This window comes from Condylostylus longicornis, unplaced genomic scaffold, assembly GCF_029603195.1.
Source record: "Condylostylus longicornis isolate FDR11 unplaced genomic scaffold, ASM2960319v2 ptg000162l, whole genome shotgun sequence".
In the NCBI taxonomy this organism is placed as follows: domain Eukaryota; kingdom Metazoa; phylum Arthropoda; class Insecta; order Diptera; family Dolichopodidae; genus Condylostylus; species Condylostylus longicornis.
The window spans coordinates 914807-936842 of record NW_026578130.1 but is presented as its reverse complement, the minus strand read 5'-3'; the positions used below and the strand labels follow the sequence as shown (position 1 = coordinate 936842).

General features: G+C 25.6%; 2 protein-coding genes across 2 annotated transcripts; one reads left to right on the top strand and one right to left on the bottom strand.

Annotated features, from left to right (window-relative positions):
• Nucleotides 1-5169: 5169 nt before the first annotated feature.
• On the top strand, nucleotides 5170-5508 carry LOC129616096 (uncharacterized). Its single transcript, XM_055531565.1, has one exon. The coding sequence runs from the start codon at nucleotides 5170-5172 to the stop codon at nucleotides 5506-5508; it is 339 nt and encodes a 112-aa protein (XP_055387540.1).
• Nucleotides 5509-9292: 3784 nt separating this feature from the next.
• Nucleotides 9293-18345, bottom strand: LOC129616051 (endocuticle structural glycoprotein SgAbd-2-like). Its single transcript, XM_055531495.1, has 4 exons — nucleotides 18115-18345; nucleotides 15616-15755; nucleotides 14861-14936; nucleotides 9293-10286 (listed from the first exon to the last, which is right to left on the bottom strand). Exons 1-4 carry the CDS (start codon nucleotides 18121-18123, stop codon nucleotides 10146-10148), a joined length of 366 nt encoding a protein of 121 aa, XP_055387470.1. The 5' UTR covers nucleotides 18124-18345; the 3' UTR covers nucleotides 9293-10145.
• Nucleotides 18346-22036: the final 3691 nt, after the last annotated feature.

Below are 22036 nucleotides of genomic sequence, written 5' to 3'. Positions count from 1 at the left end.
TTTATGACATTTTTTTTTTATTTATTGAGTATATAATTATATTATTTATTGAATAAAATTATTTATTACAAATGAATAAAAAGAAGAACTTGTTTATCCCAAGAAAATGTAGGTAAAATGTAGGAAAGGGAAGTCATTAAAAAATTTGTAACATTTCAAGCTTTAATTGTAAAAAAAAGTACAGGAACTCAAAGAATAATATCGATTTATTAACTGCTTGATAGCTAAAGGATTAGTTTGTGTACTGCAATTTTCTCAAAATCGGTAGAAAGCAGAATCCATGTTTTCCAATGACCAATTATAATTCAAAAATATAGAAAAGATATGAAAGGCTAATATCACCAATTATGTCTCTAAAAAGAAGGGGTTAAGTGAGTATTTGGTAATTGTTTTATACTTTTCATCAGTTGAAGATTAATTAAGAAATGTTATTCATAAAGAATTTGAGAGCTAATAAGAATTAGGTGCCAATTGCCTATCGCATATTAATCTAATGGAATAAAGTCGCAAAGCAGAGCCTCTGCCGCTATATGAACCTAAGTTGCAGAAAATAAAAGAAAAAAATCGCATATTGTGATTTGTTAAGCAATATAAAAAAGTAATATGCTAAATCAAAGCCCGTATACATATTTGAACAATAAAATACTGGCGTACATAAGGAAATACCAAAAAAAACTAAAATCAATCTAGAATTTAAAATTTTTTGTAAAATAATTCTCATTTTATTATTATGTAAATTTTGCGGTTTTCAAAAAATTAATCAAAATTTTTTAATTCTGCACATGCTATTTTATTGAAAGACTTTGTTGTTGCTTATAATTTTCTTAAATTCCATGTCTGACCTTACATTTTTTCCTTTAGTTTAGTAAACAATGCGGCATTTTGAATTTTTATTTTTCATTTTATACCCTACATTTTGAATTTTATGCACCATTTTCAGTATTCAACCTATATTTCTTGTGTTTTTCGAAATTTTTCATTTTCATAAAAAATGCTGCAATTTTGATAAAAGGTTTCGATATTTGAAAAATTGTGCTTTGTGTTACTAATTGCACATAATACTAGAATGCAGATTTAAAGCGAGTTAAGATTTAAAATTGAAAAAAAATAGTCGAATATTGTTGTACAAAAATTAATGCCTGATACGTATCATATAGGGTTTATTATAATATTTTTGGTACAGAAATGAGGAACAAAAACATGTAATCAACCGAACTCAAGGTATGTAAAATAACACACTTTCCTGTAATAAATATAAAGTGGTCATCATGCTATATAGGGCATACTGTTTTTAAAGCAGTTCGATCCTCAAAACTGTTTCAAAAGTGTTTTGAAGTTCCAACTCAAAATTCTTACATTTTGCCAAAAATATCTTTAAGAATGAGAAATAGATCGTCGAATTTTTACGCTTTCTAATTTACAAATTAATTGCGGTTTCAACACGATCAGTTATTCAAATTTACTGTATTGTATTATCGGGAATTTAACGAGCAATTGGCGGAAGAGGGAGGAGGAAAAGATAAAAATTTTATTTCAGAAAAAAATTTTCTATTTTCTTTTAAATTTCAGATTTCGGTGTAACAAGCGAATTTAAACTAATATGTCAGTGAAATGACAGACAAGTAGAATGAAACTAATAAGCAAAATATTTTGAATAAGAAGTAAAAATCAGAAACCACAAGAAAAAATACTAAGGAAAAAAAAAATTGTAAACAAAATATAAATCTAACTTGTTTTCGATTTAATATTTTAGAATATGATTTTTGAATACATCTACAGCTATAGCCACTTATATTAAAGGTTCTTCTTTAAAATATTCTCATTAGTGAGAATGACTACTAGTTTCTTTTTTTCTTTGCTAAGCAGTTGAACCTAAATAATATATTAATAATATTTTCTTATTATGATGGTATTGTTGATGACGTGAATTCAACGAGCGTAAAAACCCAACATAAGTTTACATACATATTAACTCTTCTTGTATATTATGAACACACAATCGCCATATTATTTCTTACTGCTCTCACACTTTTTTTCTCTAAACATCACAAATTAACTAAAATTGATTGACCTCAAACTAAAAAGATGCTAATTAAAAAATGATGTGTGATTATAAATTTAAGAAAATAAATGATATTTATACACACATACTCGTACATACATACATATGTGTATGATATATATGTGTTTATGGTTGTAGAATTTAAATAATGTGTATGAAATAAAATCTAAGCGGAAAAATCTGGTTTTTTTTTTAATTATTATTTACATAAAATTAAAACATTACGCGCTAATATTTTTTTTTCATAAACAAACAAAAGGGGGAATCACCCTCGCATGTTAAAAGAAGTAGGTATATTATACATTGTACATAGGAATTCATTTGGTACCTAAGCATAAGATTTATTTTGATTTGTGAGTTTTTTTTTAGTTTTGTTATTTTATTAGACTGAGCGCGTAATTAATGGGTGAGATGAAAAATTTATGAGAAATTTGTTGACATTACTTTGCTAAATAGGATTTTGTATTGCTTGTATCCAATAATTTAAAAAATTTAAATTTAAATGGATTTATGGTTTTGCTTATTAATTTTTGTTTTGCTCATTCAGAATTCAGTTTTCATACCATTTCGACTAGCCTTCCATTCTAGATTGAAGGGGGGAGCCTTTAATTATGATAATTTGCGGATCATTCAGGAGACGCCTTAAGGAGGAATTCTTTCCTGCGACTTAAGGTCATGAAAGAGTTTCTAGTGAAAATTGATGTGAGGCACGTCAAGACAGTTGCATATATGGATGATCTTACCAACTTGGTTTCGGACTTCGACCTTCTAATGATCAGCAGTGTTTTGAAACGATCGCTGATTGAGGTGTTGAGCCATGGAATGAAGACTAAAAGTGAACTCGAACAAAACGGAGCTGGTACTATTTACGATAAAAACCATAATTCCGGACTACTGGCTGCCCAAATTGGATGGTGTTTTCCTCGCTGTTAGTCCGGCGATTAATTACTTGCGTATTTTGTTGGTCTCAAAGCTTAAATAGAGGATTAATGAAATGAGTCAGCGAGGTTTGAAGGGCTGTCTGCACCTACAAGAAAATGCTTGGGGAGTGGTTGGAATTCAAACCTGGCATGGTTATGTGATTGTCGATACCGATTGTGCTACCCTCACATATTGAGCGTTTGTGTGGTGGTTGGCGATGTAGAGGGCACATAACCTTACTAAGATGGGTAGGGTTCAGAGGGCTGCGTGTATTGGTATTGCTAGGACATTAAGTTTGACTTCTGCAGGTACCTTGATCACGCTTCTTCATTTTCTTCCAACGGAATTACATATCGCAAACATATGAAGAAATATACGGAGAATATGATGATAATTTAATTGACACAGAATTTAACGCGGAGCAGAGATGTGTATGATATTTTTGTGTCTCAAACTTGTATAAATAGACACAAGTGTGTGAAAATGGAACTTTTAAGTGTGTGAAAATGGAACTAATTACTAAACTATAACAAGAAAATAATTTCTAATCGTAAGCATCACTCAAAATTTAACAAATATCTTAATGAATAATATTGTCATAATTTGAACGAAATTTGAAGTGAAATTTATTATTCCAGTGAGATTTTAACGAAATAAAGCATAAAATTTTAAAATTTTTTATTGCAGCTATTTAAGAATTTTCATACTATTAAGAATTGGTTTAATTAATTCGGAATTAAAGAAACTTTTTGGAATAATTAATAAAATTTTGAATTCTCTATCTAGTCTTATAGATAGATATTAAATCTTTGATGGTTATTAAAATTTTTATGTGAATATGTAAATATGGCAATAAAACAGTATGAAACATTTATTATTTTGGAATCAGACGCTTATGCGAAAATTACTGGTTTTAGAAATTTAAGAAGAGAAACGATCTTCAGATTAGAATTTTAATAGGATAAAATGTTTTTCAACTGATTATGCGAGGTAAATGAAAAAAATATATGAGTACAATTAGGGATAATTTGGATTAGAAACATTTTATACTAAGGCTTTTATAAGTTATTCGGATTAATAGGTCCGAGCTTTAAAAATTAAAAATTAAGATGTTAGTACAAAAAAATGCGTTTATTTTTTTAAATTTATTGTCAATTAGGCTATAATTTCAGATTTCTAATTAGGCTAAGAATTATTTATTTTTCTACAATTATTTAGTAAGTTCGTAAAAGCAAGTTAACGCAGGATGCTGTTCTAATCTTTTTTTGAGAATTTAAGAAAATAAATTGCAAATTTAACCGGCTGAGCAACGCCGCTTTGCGTATTAATCTAAAAAATATTTTTCGAAAATTACAAAACTGTACCTATTCGAATTAAGCATTAGAATAAGAATTTACCCTTAACTACATTTCTTTTATACAAAAGTCATCACGTAAACAAACAAGTGAAGTTAACGTAAAAAATTATTTTTTCAAGTAGTTGCAAAACAATCTCGCTGGTTGACGCGTTGGTGAATTTTTGATGACGTGCGAAATTTTGCGTAAAACTTATTATTTTTGTTTTTTTTTAATTAAAAAATGATTACTTGATTACCTTGAACCTTCAGAATTTTCAAGTTTACATGCTTTTTTCAGTAATTAAAAAAATTATTTTTAAATTTTTTTTATAGTTACAAAAAAAAAAAATTCTAAATTTTTCTAAAAATTGTGAGTCAAACGTGCACAAACTAATTTCATTGCATCTTGATGAAATTTACGCATTTACGTACATACGCACAAACGTGTTTTTTTTCAATCAACTAATTAAATTTAAAATTGTCATTAATTTTTACAATTTTATTAGGCCATAAAATCACAGTTCAGTGCTGAAATTTTTTTTTTTGCATTTAAAATTAAATTTTGCGTATGATTTTTATGTTCTATTTTTCTTGGAAAATCCGTAAGCGTTTTTTGATGCATTTAAAAAAAAAAATTATTTTACAAAGTTTTGGTGGTGGGGTGACACAGATTTTTTTATGAAAACGATCATAAAATTTATAGTATAAAAACGATCATTTTAAAAATTTCTAGAAACAGTTCCACTGTTGGACTTAAAACTGAAATAATTGAATTTCTAGAGAATTTAAAAGAAAAAGAAAAATGGATTTACGAATTTTGATTTGTTTGAGTTTGGTTTTGACTTTGTCAATGGCCGCCGAAGAAAATGAAAAGAAAGCTTTTGAAAGTTTAGTCAGGCAAACTAGAGGATATGGTGGACATGGCGGACATGATGGACATCATGGTGGCGGCGGATATTATCCACATGGCGGTCATGGTGGTCATGGTGGAGGTGGATATTATCCAGGCGGTGGTCACCACGGTGGAGGTGGTCATTATCCAGGTGGTGGTCATCATGGTGGAAGTGGGCATTATCCAGGCGGTGGTCATCATGGTGGAGGTGGTCATTATCCAGGTGGTGGTCATCATGGTGGAGGTGGTCATTATCCTGGTGGTGGTCATCATGGTGGTCATCATCATCATGGATAATTTTATAAAACTGGAAATTCATCAGGATTCTGAAAAATTAAAGTTATAATGTTATTGTTGTTTTTATATTGTATTATATTGGAATAAAAAAATTAATTAAGAAAAAAAATTTAAATTATTGAAAAATTTCTAGTCATCCGTATGTTTTGGTAGTAGACTTCTTTTTTTAAATCTTAATGAGAAAACAATATTTTGTCACTCAATTTTCACGTAATTTTTAATTAAACTATTAAAAATACATTTATAAAGCCTCTTGTCTCTTGTGGTTTAGAAATATTTTGAATGAAACTGTTATAACGTATTATAAATATGCAAAAAATTTAACGGAAATTACAATCCTTAATTGCAAAAATTATGGTATTCCATTATATAATTTGCATATTTTCAGGCGAATCAAATTAAAAAACTAAATTAATAAATTTTGATATTGCTTTAAAATGCAAAATGGTTATGCTCTGCCGTTATGAAGATAATATTTAAGTTGGTAGTATAATTTCGAATGATTGTGATAAAAATTGCTGATTACAAGACTTTTTATTGATTTTTCCGTTTGAAGTTTCGGTTCCTCATTTTAAGTTATAATGCAAAATGATTACGTTTATATATTTTTCAATAAAAAACTTGGTTGATAGCTATGATGAGAAATACAAAACATTAAAAGGGAACTCAAATATGATTGAAATTTCTGTAATTCGTAAATGAAATGCAATTAAGGCTTTACTGTAAAATAAGAATAATCAATGATATAAAGTCAGAAATAAATATCTTTAATTTCCAATAATTAAATTTACGATCAAATGTAATATCGTAAATTACTTAGTAAACTAAAAATTGATTGTTTTGTGAACCATGTGAAAAAATGAAAAAGTTGCATATATTTAGGCTGATAATATTTTAATTTCAGAATCAAATTTGAATTAAAAAATTTAAGTTAAAAGTTATGTTTACTTTTTTAACAGTTAATTAACAATGTTATTTTTGAAGAATTGAGCATTTTTTGAATTTTTAATCTAAATTTTAACAAAAATTGTATTTAGCCTAAAATTAAAATAAATTTTTTGAAAAATAGTTGATTCAATGTTATAAATATCGAATTTTTGTAATAGCTTTGCAAATGTACTATTCATAATACAACAATCCCACGAAAACAATGGAGTCTCCAATTCAATATTGGTCTCCAAAATTTTTTCTATTATTTCTCCACTCTAAATCTTTTAAACCTCGTTAAAAGTCATCTTTTAATTTAAATTTTGTTAATTTTTTTGTTTTTTTATACCCTGCACTTCGTGAAGGGTATATTAACTTTGGTATGGAGTTTGTAACTACTTGAAGGAGTCATCTGCGGTATGGACATATATATATATTCTTGCTCAGCGTAAAATTCTGCGTCGATTTAGACATGTCCGTCCGTCCGTCCGTCCGTCCGTCCGTCCGTCCGATCGCACGATAACTCAAAAACGAATAATGCAATCGACACCAAACTTTCACAAGTTGCTTCTTTTGTGCCAAGGACGAACCCTATTGTTATTGGACCAATTCGGACAACGGGTTCGGGTAGCTGCCATACAACTCAAAGAGTTTATTTTAAATATTTCAAAAACTAATAAAGGTACAAATATAAGATTTTGTATACATGTGTCCAATTATATTCTACATATGCTCTAAAAATTTTAATGGAATAGCTGCACCGGTTCGGGTGGCTGCCATACAACTCCAAAAGCAAATTTTTTATATTCGGCAAAATAATAAAGTCAGATTCATGAAACTTGGCAGTCATGTGTCCAATTATAGGTCAGATATATTTCTGAAGTTTTAGTGGAATTGCTTGACAGGTTCGGGTACCTGCCATACAACTCCAGAAGCTAATTTTAAATATTTGGAAGAATAATCAAGTCAGATTCATGAAACTTGGCAGTCGTGTGTCCAATTATAGGTCAAAGATATTTCTGAAGTTTTGGTGGAATTGCTTGACAGGTTCGAGTAGCTCCCATACAAGTTCAAAAGCTTATTTTAAATATTTCGAAAAATAAAAGAGTTAGATTCATGAAACTTGGCAGTTGTGTGTCCAATTATAGATCAGATATATTTGCGAAGTTTTAGTGGAATTGCTGACAGGTTCGGGTAGCTGCCATACAACTCAAAGAGTTTATTTTAAATTTTTCAAAAACTAATAAAGGTACAAATACAAAATTTTGTACACATGTGTCCAATTATATTCTACATATGCTCTAAAAATTTTAATGGAATAGCTGCACCGGTTCGGGTGGCTGCCATACAACTCCAAAAGCAAATTTTTTATATTCGGCAAAATAATAAAGTCAGATTCATGAAACTTGGCAGTCATGTGTCCAATTATAGGTCAGATATATTTCTGAAGTTTTAGTGGAATTGCTTGACAGGTTCGGGTACCTGCCATACAACTCCAAAAGCAAATTTTTTATATTCGGCAAAATAATCAAGTCAGATTCATGAAACTTGGCAGTCGTGTGTCCAATTATAGGTCAAAGATATTTCTGAAGTTTTGGTGGAATCGCTTGACAGGTTCGAGTGGCTCCCAACAAGCCCAAAAGCTTATTTTAAATATTTGGAAAAATAATAAAGTCAGATTCATGAAACTTGGCAGTTGTGTGTCCAGTTATAGGTCAGACATATCCGTGAAGTTTCTATAGAATGATTTCACAGGTTTGAGTAATTGCCATACAACAACGAAAGGTGCAGGGTATAATTCAATCGGTTTATACCGACTGAAACGTTTTTACTTGTTTTTTTTTTTAATTGGGTATAAAATCTAGCACTGAATCATTTCGGTTAAGGCTATAAATTTTCGGCCCTCTAAGAAGAAATGAAAGTAAACTGGTAATAAAACATCTTTAAGTAAGAAATAATGCTTTGACAAGGTATGATATTTATTGCGTATATCTCAAGAGAACTCAAGTTCCAGAAAAATTTTTATTTTAATGAGTGTTTGTTCTTAATTTGGTTGAAGAAATCAGTATACTATCGGCAAGCAGATATATATTATTTAAGATTTCTTAAGGTTTACGATACATTGTAAAGATTCCAGATTTGTTAAGAACTCAAATATATTTATTTTTGAATTAATAAGGCACTCACAATATGACTAAAATACAAGTTACAACATATTATGACAAAATGTATGGTTCCACATTTGAATATTACTATTGTTAAAGCAATTTTTCGATGAAATTATTTTCGAAATTTTAACGTTTAAGAAATAATATTTCCAGAATTATATTTCATATTGACATGTTTAAGTCTTCACGAATGTTGCAATTTATCAAAAGAATACTAAATAATTTTTTAATTAATTGTGGTCTATGTCTGTTTTACTTGCTGTTTGTGATAAAAATAAACATTTTTGGTCCAATGTAAGTGTCCAATCTGGTTTATCTATAAATTTCTTTTATTAAATTAATAATATTTTTCACAATACATAATAATATATGCTTTGAATTACCTAAGTTTTTAATATGAGGAGTGTTATTCAGTGCATACAGTATGAGATTTAAATTATGTGATGAAAAATAATGGAAAAACTTTGAGTTATCATTCACATTACTAAAATAGTATTGAAATTTTGCAGCGGAATGCGACTCTGGTGTTAACTGATTTCAGAACTTGGGAGAATATTAATAATTTTTGTGGAGAATCACTCAACATTACGGCTCTTATCGTGCAAATCAACTCACTAGGACGTGATGTTATAAACCCTTTGAATTTTTGAAAAATTAAAATTAAAATAAAAATTCTAATTATAATTTTATTTTGTTAGCAATTTTATTTGCTGGTTTGCTTTTAATTTATTTTCTTATTTCTCTTTTATTTTTTTGTTTTTTTTACAATAAAATTTACAATTTATTAAAAAAAAAAAAAAATGTTTTTAATTTAATGTCATTATTTTACATATTTATGTGTGCTCTCCAATCTACTCTCGTACAATATTATAAATATATATATATATATTTAAATATGTATGTACATATATTTACACAAAAAAAAATTAATATAAATTTTTCTCTCATATTATACAAATGAAAATTATAGAAAAATTAAAATGCCCTGGTTATACATAAAAAAAAAAAAAAAATTTCGGCATTTCGAATCAAAATCACAGAAATGCATTTTACAAAAAACATAAATCTCAAAATTAAATTTAACAACTTAGAATAAAAAAAAAAAAGTACACAATAATAATAATGATAAAAATATGTATGTATGTATGTATATGTATGTAAAAAATAATTAATGTTAATTACTATAGGAGATTTATTTCAGAAGAGAGACAAGAAGAAAAATTATGAAAAAAAATTACTATGTACGTATGTAAAAAAAAAAAATTTTTTTTTTTTGTTTATATGTATGTATGTGTTTAAATATGCTTATTAGATGTATTTATGTGCATATTTCAATAGTATATGTATGTGTGTATATATAGTGTAAAATCAAAAAATGAAAAAAAAAAGATGTTCGAAATCGCAGTGCTGTTTTTTCTTTTCCTATATTTTTTTTGTTTTATTTTTTATTATTTTTTAAAATTGGTGGACGGTTCTTTTAATCTCTTACTATTTTATTATATGATTTTGCTTTTTATATTTCTTCTTATTTTAAAAATCATTTTAAAATCCTCTTCGTGGACCAACTGGTGGTGGTGTTGGAATATGTGCACCTTCTGCTCTATAACCATTTTCATCAGCAATATAATTAATTGTATATACAATACCATCTGGTCCAGTATATGAATATGATCCTTGCATAACCTAAGGCGAATAATTTAAAAAAAATGAGAAAAATTATTAAAATATTTTGAAAATTAAATTTTTATTTTAAAAATTGTAATATTAAAATATTTTTTTTATTATTAATTATTAAAAATTAAATAATTTTTTTGTGGATTGTAGGATGTAGGTGAACTAAAACAATGAGTTTAAATTTCAAGAATAAAATCAAAGATGGTCAGGAGTATAACAGATAATTTTGGGGGATAATTCGATATTCGGATATTGTGTATAAAATTTTTTTTGGAAAAGCTTCACTGGTAAATTCTTATAATATTTTTTCTTCTTTACAGAGTTTGAATTAAAGGCAATATTTTAATTAGTTTAAATTTTCACCACAAAATCTTTGAAAAAATTTTATTTAATATTTTTACTATTAAAATTTGTAAATATGTGAAAAATGAGGTGGCATAATTTTCCTTAAGAATCATAGGTGTGTTAAAGTTTTGTCATTTCAAAATTTTATTTTATTAAGATTTATGTTCTTGGGCGGTTTGTGCTGTAAGTGGCAGTGCTCTTAAACAAATTTGACTGTGTTATAATATGTTCTATATTATTATTATTAGTATGAATATTTTAATTTATATTGTAAAAAAATGTGAGTATTACTGTGTAATATTTGAGATGATTCGCAATAATTATGCGGCCATTTTTCTAAGAAAGATGTTATGTATATTGAATATTATTTTATAGCTGTGGTATAATGCAATTTCTTTTTGGAATGAATTGAAATTTATGAAAACCACAAAGTTATAATAGATTTAATAATATTTTGTAAATTTTTAAAATTGCTTATATAAAATTCAGTTAATTGCCTTAAGTATTATATTGATACCGTCAATAGATACTTTAATATTTTAAAAATTACTACAAATACAATAAAATTTCAATTTTAACAATATATAAAGTGATTGTGTGTTTCAAATAGAAGAATGCATATGTAGCATCTCAATTAATGTAAGCAATACTTAGTAATCATGTAGATTACAGTATAAGGCAATGTGAAGAGCATTTCGTTGGCAATTTCTTCATACCTCTGTAGCTCAGGTGGTTGAGCGTCCGAAAACGGTAAGTCACTGGTTCGAGTCCAGTTCGAGGAGAAAAATTTTATTAGTGTAATAGGCACTACAATTATTAATTGAAGCAACTACATGTTGTATTAGTAATTCAGAATATGTAAAGTTTTAGTTATAGCCTAATAAGAATTGCTATAAAAAAATGCATTATGTTATAAGTAGGGTTAAACAATTCCATAATTTTCAATTCTCTATAAAAATTCTAAAACTGGAATTTGTAAAATGTCTTGCATAATGTGCTTAAAACTTCAGAATTCAAAATACACCGGAAAAAAATTATTTTTGTAACAAAAATTTTTAATCTTAATCATACACAAAATTTTAGTTAATAAATTCTTTTTTAAGAAAAAATTTAAAGAATTTTCAGACAATTTTGCAAAAATATTTTGCATATTCCTACAATAAGCTAGAAGAACTTTTAATATTTTTCAATTTCTTGCTTAACATTTTTTTCTCGGAATTTTATTTTCTTCTTCATCTTAATTTTTTTATTAAACGATTTGCATACAAAAGATTTATGAAATTTTGGACGAACACTACAATTTTATTTTGAATATTTTATAAAGTTGGGTCAAACCAATGGTTTGTATTGTAGCACTTTTCCCTTCAACAAATGAAAATTTTGCTTTTAAATACAGTCTATGTAGTCTATGTACCTATCACACTATTAAAATTATTTTCATTCATATACAAAACTATTTCTAGGGTTGCATATATTTAGGATGAATGATTTATGCAGTCTTTGAAATAAAGCAAAAATTAGTATAAAGTGGGGTTAACATAATGCTCGATTTTAAGGTTTAATTTTGTGAGTTAAGAAAAATAATTATATTTTTTAATTTCATGGAATTTACCGTTAACTTTTTGCGTTAATAGAAATTTGAAAAAGCTTGCGGTTTCGGAAATATAAGGTGTCAAAAATTCAAATTTTACAAATTTCAAGAGGCGATAACTTGAGAGGGGATGGAGATGGAAAAAAATTTTCTTCTAGCGAAATGAACTATTTGATAATGTCTAGAAGCTCCTAAAATTTCAAGCTTCTACAGGCTGTAGTTTGGAAAAAAAACGACATCAAAAATTTGCAAAAAAAGGACTTTAGATAACGGTAAATTTGAGCGGCCATTTTGTTTTTCTAAAGTTCAAATATAGTATGCCGCGCTAGGGGAAGCAAGCCGCTGCTTTTCTGCGTTTGCAAAATTTCAAAAATGCTTATGGTTTCATTGCAACAAATAGTTAAAAAAGGCCATTTTTAGGGTTTTGGGGGGGTATAACTTCTAGAGGGGAGGAGATAGGTAAAAATTTTGTTCTACAGAAATAAGTTTCTAGTAAAGATCTATGTACATATAAAATTTCAGCTTTCTATCTTCAAGGGTGTAGAAGTTTTGTAAACAGACACACGGACAGACGGACGGACGGACGGACGGACGGACGGACGGACGGACGGACGGACGGACGGACGGACGGACGGACAGAGTGAAACTAATAAGCACTTTTTTTCAAAAAATTTTTGGAAAAGTGCTAAAAATGGAATTTTTATTGTTATACGAGTACTGTTATACTGGAAATTTATGCTATACTGGATAAATTGCATTTGTAGGAAATTAATGGCCAGTTAAACTGTACGATTTTTTAATAAAATTTTTAAAAATTGAAAAAAAAAATTTTAATAATTTTAAAATTTCAAAAAATTTTTTTTTTTTGAATTCAAGGTAACAAAAATATTTGTGTGCAATTGGTAGATAAAAAAAAAAATTATTTGATGTGCAATTTCCGTAATTGTACATGTTTTCTTAATTTTTGCTATTTTTTGTTTTTGAATTTTATGAATTATTATGATCTCTTTAAGGTGGTGCATAATTTTGGACATTAAGTTCATTGTTATAAAATTATTATATATGGGATTGGTTTTGTCTAAAATTTTCATATTATATTTTATGTGTATACTGTACACGATTGTGCATATGTGCACGATCTCCATATTACAAGTAAATTGATTGTTGATAATTAATAGAAGATATTTTTCAGATTTGAATTATACACTTAAGAATTGAATTGTGTTTAAATTTTGTAATAAATTTTGTAGGTTAAGTTTATTAATTACATTGTATTATACGGTATAAAATTTAGTGCTTTTCTCAACCAAATGCTATAAGATTGATGAGGCTATATGAATATGAAAATTGTTCTAGTAAATTATTTAGGTTAAATTATGTAATAAAATTATGTTTGAATTGAAATGAATTTGTAAATGTATAATTTAGTGTTTTCTTTGCAAAAAATTAAAAATTGTTAATTATAATTAATAAAATATACAAAATAACTTAGAAATAATGGGAAACTATTAAAGAATTAAGGAATTTACGAAAATTTGATGTCATTTCTTTTTTAGACTAGTAAAAATTGCAGGTTTTCAATATCATAAAATTTGAGCCGTTCACAATAAATTATTGACTTTCAGACAAAAATTAAGTTTTTTATTCAGACAAAAATTAAGTTTTAATCTAGACCTTAATTCTCTTTCTCTCTTTAAAATTCAACTTCAAAATTAGATTGCAAGCGTTCGGTAAAATGTTTGTATGTAGTGTAGAAATATCATACTTTAATGATTTCAAATGCATGTTCATATTGCATTAAAAAATTTTCAATTCTCTGTGATAATTTTCAAAATTTCAGAAAAAAATTAGTGCAATTCGAAACTGTTCTATTTAAATTCAATAAAATAATGAGTTGTTCAGCTTGTATGGCTTCAATATTATAAAAGATTCTTAAAAAATTTTTTTAATTAAATTGTCGAGAAATTGTTGAGACTAGTTAATTAATGATTATCAATTAAAATTTAACCATGTTTATTAATTTTAAATTATAAATTTTAATATAAGATTTTGAGATATAAAAAATTCATGAAATAGAATTTGAATAAAATAACTCTGAATTCGTATATTAAAAATATTAATCCAATATAACAACTATAATATTGCAAATTGCAAAATATTTTTAAAAATAATTGACTAACTGACAAATGCATTACTGACATTATGACATTAAAAGCTTAAAAAATTGAATTTAACACCTCTATTTGGCACACATAAAAAATTGTTATACACACTCCTATGCTAATATAACACAATATAAGCCAAAGTATTTGTGCGTGTTTTAATTTTCCTATATGTACATGATTGTGTTAAGATTTTGAATCTGATAATTTTTGAACGCCTACTTTAAATATAATTTTAGTCGTACAAAATGCGAAGTTATTTAATTTTCTCGTTTTACTCATGTTAACTAAATATAATTGGTAAATTGGACATCCTTATTAATTGTCCATTTACCATTTATTATCAATATTAAGTAAATAATTTATTTGTCATATTATAGCTTTAACATTACATACACTTAATAATTTTTAATTAGAAATATATTTAAAAATATTATTGCAATTGCGGGGTTTTTTGTTTTTTGTTATTACACAATAATATTTACCTGTGCTTCAATATTTGTATTTGGATTCTTTAAATATCCACTTTCATCGGCACGAATTCCATTACTTGTTTCATAACTGTATAGATGGCAGAATAAAAAAAGAAGAAAAAATTTAAGAAAATTTTGAAAAATTTTATTTAATTTCAGTGATTTTGAGTTTTGTTTTTGTTGAGAATTAGCAATAATTGTAATTTGTCATGTTTTTCAGTTAATTTTTATTAGATCGTATATTTTAATATTTTGGTGCAGTTACTTGAATTAAATTAAAAAATATTGTAAAATTTTAAGGAGAGTAACTTTAAAAATTGCTTATGGAAAACTTGCATTTATTAGGAGAATTGAGGTTTATAAAATTTGATTCAATATTTTTTTAAGTTTAAATTGTTTTGGAGAATTAATTTCAGCTTCTGGGAATAGAATTTCATTTTATGAAGGCATGAATAATGAGCAACTTAATAAAAGAGCACATAAATTATGCTGCGAATTAAATTAAAATCGAGAAATTTATTAATCAAACATTCTTACTGTTTAAATTATTTAATTTTGAATTAAACAGATTACATAATATGCTGCAAATTAAGTGTTTTTGATCTTATACTGCATAGAAATTGCAAACATTCCCAAAAAATGCAAAAATATATTTTAATTTTTGCTGTAATAAAATGATTTTTTTATGAAATTATAGTAAATGTTACCATCCAAAATATAAATATAATAATTTTACTACACTTAAAATTTAACTTCAAATTACTTACCCATAAACATATGAACCATCTGGATTTAAATCAAAATTTTGTCTTAAAATAACAGCATCACGATCAGCAGATGTTCGAATTAATGGACGAATTTGTCCTGATGTTGTATTGATTAAAATAGCGGCAATCAAAGCAATTACCTTCATTAATGTAAAAATATAGAAAAGATTTGTTTAACATAATAAAGATAAAAAATTATATTTAATGAGAGAAAAAATAATTTATAATAAAAATTCTTGATTAGAATATTAAAGTTTGTGTTCATTGTTTTCAGAATTGTCTAACAAGAATTGAAAGTAAGCTTGTATAAAAATGAGAAAGAAAATAAATTAAAAATCAAAATTAAAGGTTATACAATAAAGGTCTTCCTATTTATATACAAAAATAATGCAGAATTGCATATTTAAAAGAAAAACAAAAAGAAAAATAATAAAAATAAAATATTTTTGCGTGTTAATTTTTAATCAAGTCAATGAAAAACTGACAGTTTTCTTAATTGAAAATAATCCACAAAACATTCACCTATTCACCATTCACAATATTAAATTTTCTACTGTCAATCTATGTTTGTTTTTCTTTCTTTCTATTTTTTTTTTCTTATTATATTTTGCGTGAGAACTTTATGGTTTAGGTTCATGTTTACAGTGTTGTTAATTAATTAATTCATTTAAAAAGTTAATAAGAATAATAAATTCATTTGATTTATTATTTATAATTTTTATTAATTATAATTATTATTAAGAATTTTTTTTTTAAGAGAAAAAAAAATCACTTTGACCTACTTTTATCTCAGCCCCACTTGAAATTATTTGATTAACATGAAAAATAATATTTAAATCGCGTTTATTAAAAATAATATTTTTTAATAAGAATTATAAAAATTAAAAGTGAAAAATATGTTGAAAAACAAATGATGCCCCTACCCACACGTAAGTACATTTTGTAATTAAATAAATAATTCTCTCTGTGTTTACATTGAAATTTTAAATTGACATCTATATGACATTTATGATTAATCCGATTTGCGTATTAAAATAGCCAGAATTTACTAAGGTTATTGTAAATTATCTGATTAAAATGTTGGAAAAATTTTTTGAAAAGTGCGCGAAGGGAAGTGCTGTGTTGTTGAAAAATGTGTATGTAAATTTTAAAATTTATTGTCATTTAATATGTATTTGATTTGTTGTCAAATTTTTCTAATCGTTAATATTTTCAGTGGTGAATTAAAGTAAGCAACTATGTAAGAAAAAATATTTGCAATTTTCTTAATTAAGTAATTTTTTTTTAAATTCCGCAAAATTTATTTGTTTATGATTTTACTTCTAGTTTTTAAATTTTATTTAAATAATTGTGTAAATAAATGGAAACGAAATTAATTTCAATTAAAATTAATATTTGGTTATGCAAAAATTTATAGGCCTCCCTGCCTTTTTTTTTTAAATTTGATCAAAAATTTTATTTCGGAGCAATTTCAAGCCATTTAAGCAATTTCTAGTTAATAATTAAGTTTGAACGAACAAATAAAATTCCGTATTCGACACTTATTCTGTGTACGCCATCTATTCGAAGAAATTATTACTATGTTTATGTTATTGTTGTTCTTACGTTCATTTGCAACTGATCATTTGAATTGAACGTTTGTTTATTGTATTGTATAGAAAAATATTCTAATTACAATAAAATAATTATAATTATATTTTTTATAAATCTAAATATAAGTGAAATCTCGCACAAAAATAAACAACATTTTGCAAAATCAAAAATTTTAAATCTCGATAATTATAATTTCAAAAATAAATTGCGGAAACTATTTTAGTAACTAAACTAAACACTATATGTACTTAAAATGATAGGCACATTATTTAACAGGCATGAGTGATTTCGTATGTTATAAAACTGTAGGGAATAAGGAAATGAAAAATAATTTTTTTTTTTTGAAATTTTTAATAAAAAATCTAGTTGTTCGAAAAGTATAATAGTGAATTAAATTCAATTATAAGACAAGAAATAAAATGTATGATTTTTAAACCGAAAAATGTAGAATTTTAGATAGGATTTTTTATCATAGACAAAAATACTAATTTAATTGTTTGACCACTACAATTAAATTCAATTCAAATTCAACAATGAAAAATGGTAATTTTTAAAATAATCTAGTATGAAATTTCACTAGTTTGTAAAATGAATACAAGTGAATTAATTAACTAGGCATCTAAAATTATTTTTAATATTTCTCACTCCAATAAAATGAAATTTTTCTACTAAATCTATTCTATAGAAGCCTGTATAACATGTGTCCGAAGTATAACACCCGCAGTATTTCTAAATTAATAATATTTTCATTTTTTAAATGAACTCCCGAATTTTTTTCGTAAAGTCGTGTTGATAATCCTCTTTGAAAATTATTGAACACAAATATATTCTAAATATCCTTTTGTTATCCTTATTATGCGTTATATTTTATTATATATATTTTTTTTCTTCTGTTTAATTACTTACGAATTTCATTTTGAATAAATTTTTTTTTTTTTTATTAAATTAAAATTTAAATTTTAGAACTTTTATTAAAATTCTTTTGTGTGCAATCACGTAAATTTTTCACGTTTATTTTATTTTTAATTAAATTAAATTTTTTGCTATTTAAAAATTTATTTAATTAATTATTAATATTTTTTTTTAATAAATATTTTTATTTTTTTGAATTAATGAATTCGTCTAGTCTTCAGAACTATTAACACCAAAATGATAATGCTATAGTTGAAGATGAGTATCCCATTTATATACCCTTTTTTCATTTTGCTGCTAAACAGCAATACTGCAAAATATTGAATTGTTGATGAGAAAAACTCTTTTTTTTTTTTTTTTTTTGTAAAAAAATTCAAAGAAAAATAAGAAAACAACAACAATTTTAATAAAAAAATTACTCAAAAATTACTGTAAATATAGTGTAAAATACATTACAGTAAGAAAAAAAAAAATAATAATAATAAAATACAAAAAAAAAAAGTGATTCACCTACAAATTGAAATACAACTGCAACAAGAATTATAACAATTACTATAATAACAGTAACAACAACAACGCAACAATAATTATTATAAGAAAATGTTATAACAGTGAATAGTAGAGTAGGTAATGCAAAAAATTATATGTATATGATTGCTAGACCGGTACACAAATACACACATACTCGTACAATATATTGAAAATCACATTGTCATCTCATCATATTTTTTGTATTTTATTATTTTTTTTTTAATATATTTAAAAGTTTCGATTAAATAATTTTATAATAAAAGCTTATTTCCTTTATTTATGTACCTATGTATGTATGTATGTATGTATATAATTTTAATATAAAATTAACCATCTCTTTATTTACATATGCATATATAATATGCATTATACTACATATACATATTCTTTATACTACGATACACCAGCATTGTACTCTCTATAAATGTTTAAAGAGAGGTAAGATTAAATTACAAGTTAATACCTTAATAATACGAGTAACAATAAAAATGCAAGTATAAATTGTGAATTGCCCGATCAAAATCATCAAAAATACTTCACCCAGGAAAATCATAAAAAAAAAAAAATGAGAAAAGAAAAAAACAGAAAAATTTTATAAAAAGCTTTTCATGATCTCTTCAAAATTTAATATGAAAAAGAAAATATAATCTTTTAAATTGTTACACGCACACATAAAACACAAATACATTCACAATTTCACATAGTATAAACTTAAATTAATTGGATCGGTTTGAAGATGCAATTTAAGTGAGCACATTGTGTTTGAAATTTTTTTGTTTATTTGTTATTTTTTTTATTTTTATTCAAGAGTATATCTACTTGGTACTACTATATACTCTTACAGAATATATTATATATACAATTGGTTATTATATATGTATTTGAATTCATTTTATTTGGCGGCATTGTAAACTGTACATGCTTTAAAGCTGAATATTGTGTATGAATTTCAAATTACAGAAATATGGTAATTTATAAATTATGAATATGCCTATCATATTTCTTAAATAATTCTAATTTTTTTTTTTGTTTTCATGGAAGTTTGATTGTCAAACCATGCACCATCATACAAGAATTATGTACGTATAAGAACATAGAATAATAAATTAATAATGTTATTGCAACTAGAAGATGCTTAGATAAATTTGCTTCAGATTATTTCTAAGTGTATATTGGTAAATATGATGAAAAATTTTGTTTAAGAATACGGGCTCGTCACGTTTGGTAATTATTAAAGAATGTTATTGATTTAAGAGTGTTCTTAGTTAGCTGGTCTAAGAACTTGTTATTTATTAAAAAATTTAAGTTTTAATTTAATTGTAGAGGAGATTTGTGAATTCTAATATATTTTAAATATATTTTGAAATAATATTTAATATTTTGTGTTAGATTAAAATTAAGGGGAATTGCATACGACAATCCGAAACTCGTTCGGATAACATTTTGTACGTTCAAACATTTTGTATGATGTCATACAAATTGTTATTATCTGTTTGAAGACTTCTATTGTGCAGTACAAATATTGTAACAAGCTTCCGAAATATTTTTATTGAATTTCTGCCAATCATACAATATAGTAATACATTCATAGTAATGAATAGCATATTGCATAATCACAGTATACAACATTGAGTATCATACCATAATTACTGTTTCTTCATAATAGAAATCAAATTTGGAATTTTATAACTTGGAATTGATTTCAAATTAATGAAAAAAAAAAGATTATTATCTAAATTATTATTTTATAAATTAATCGCAGATGTTATGTATCTGTACTACATACATGTTGTAAAAAAATCGTACATACAAATGTATGAAGGTGCGATACGATCTTTCAAAGCAATGTCAAAAAAACAATGCATACGTTGCTCTTTTTTTTATAAAAGCCAAGATACCGATAAATTTAATTGTTTCTTTTTTATATAGGTTGCTTCTGTTTTTATTTCTTTCACATAATATTTAATTTATCGTAAAGAAATGCACGTAAAAGAATTTAATTCAAATTTAATGCAAGTTTTAATTTTTAAATTACCAAACAAATATAATACGGAGCAGAACATTAAAAAAAAAAACAGAAACAATTTTTGAAAAAAACCAAATAGAAGCCCCGTTTCACTTATAGAGGAAAAGAGATAAAAAAGAGTTCAAATGAAATCGAAACTGTTCTACAACAATAGCCTTGATTAAAAATCAAAGAAAAATTCAGTTTTCTTAAATTTACGTGTAAGAAGTTTAACATATCTAAAGCGCTTGGAAACACTTTTTTTAGTCAAGCAAGACATTTGAGTCAAAAAATCGTAAAAAAGAAGAATGGAATCAAAATAAATAAAAAATAGCGATAAAAAAGAGAAGTAGAAGAACGGAAAATTTCAAATAAGAAGAAAAGAAAATGAAAATTAAGAAGAATTTTACATTAGTGCTATTAGTGGATGCACAGTGGATTATACTGACGCCAATATTATGTGTAAGTGTAGCTTGTACAACTTTGAGAGAATAAATTTTAACTCAACACTATCATCATCAATCATTACAATCATCATTATCATCATTTTAATATGACATTCATACAGAAAAAACCCACCTAAATCGTGTTAGGTTTTTTTTCATATAAAAACAAAATTGTGGTCGGTTCGGTTGTGTCAATTTATTGTTACTAATTTTTCTATTTTTCAATATTTTTTTTTTTATTGCAAACTTGTAGAAAAAAGTTTTTTCTATTTTCTATATTCCACAAATTTTAAAACGTTTGGAACTTTATTGTGCTCACATTTCATTCGAATTAAAAAATTTTTGAAGATTTCTTTTCATTTTTATGGGAAAATTTTTACTTTTTCGTAAAAAAGCAAAAAAAAAATTCAAAATTTTGCAAAAAAGAAAAAAATTTTCACCGCTCGTACAAATTTTTTTTTTATTCTATTATTTTTCTAATCGTATATTAGAAGAAAAATGATTAATGAACGTGCAAATAATGAAGCAATCAATACCTTCAGTTTGAACATCAATAGAATTAAAAATTATTTTTTAAATTGATTTGAGTTTCTTGCATAAATTGTTAAGAAAGTATATTTAAGAGATAGTGCCACACAATATTTTACGAGATTCTTGGTATTTAACATTTAAGCTTAATTGTTTACGGTCCTAGAGCAAACCAATTTTCACTCCCCAGTTCGCATCAGTTTAAGATTCTGCATTCATTGCTACGAGTATCACAATTGTACGATGGGAGCATGCGAAGTATACATCATTATTGACCGGATCATAAAAAATTGAAAAAATATCTTAAAAGACGTAAGACTGCCGTTGTTTGCCATCAATTTTTCTAGCTATATGCGGCCGAATAATAAACCTACTGAGGTAGTTTTATATCTTGTGGTTTACTTGT

What these genes read in the sequence shown, in the direction of transcription:
- LOC129616096 (XM_055531565.1), top strand. Translation starts at nt 5,170, where the DNA reads ATGGCCGCCGAAGAAAATGAAAAGAAAGCTTTTGAAAGTTTAGTCAGG.
- LOC129616051 (XM_055531495.1), bottom strand. An exon ending in GATGGTTCATATGTTTATGG is followed by an intron (nt 14,937 to 15,615) that starts GTAAGTAATTTG and finishes CCATCTATACAG; the next exon opens with TTATGAAACAAGTAATGGAA. An exon ending in ATACAAATATTGAAGCACAG is followed by an intron (nt 10,287 to 14,860) that starts GTAAATATTATT and finishes TATTCGCCTTAG; the next exon opens with GTTATGCAAGGATCATATTC.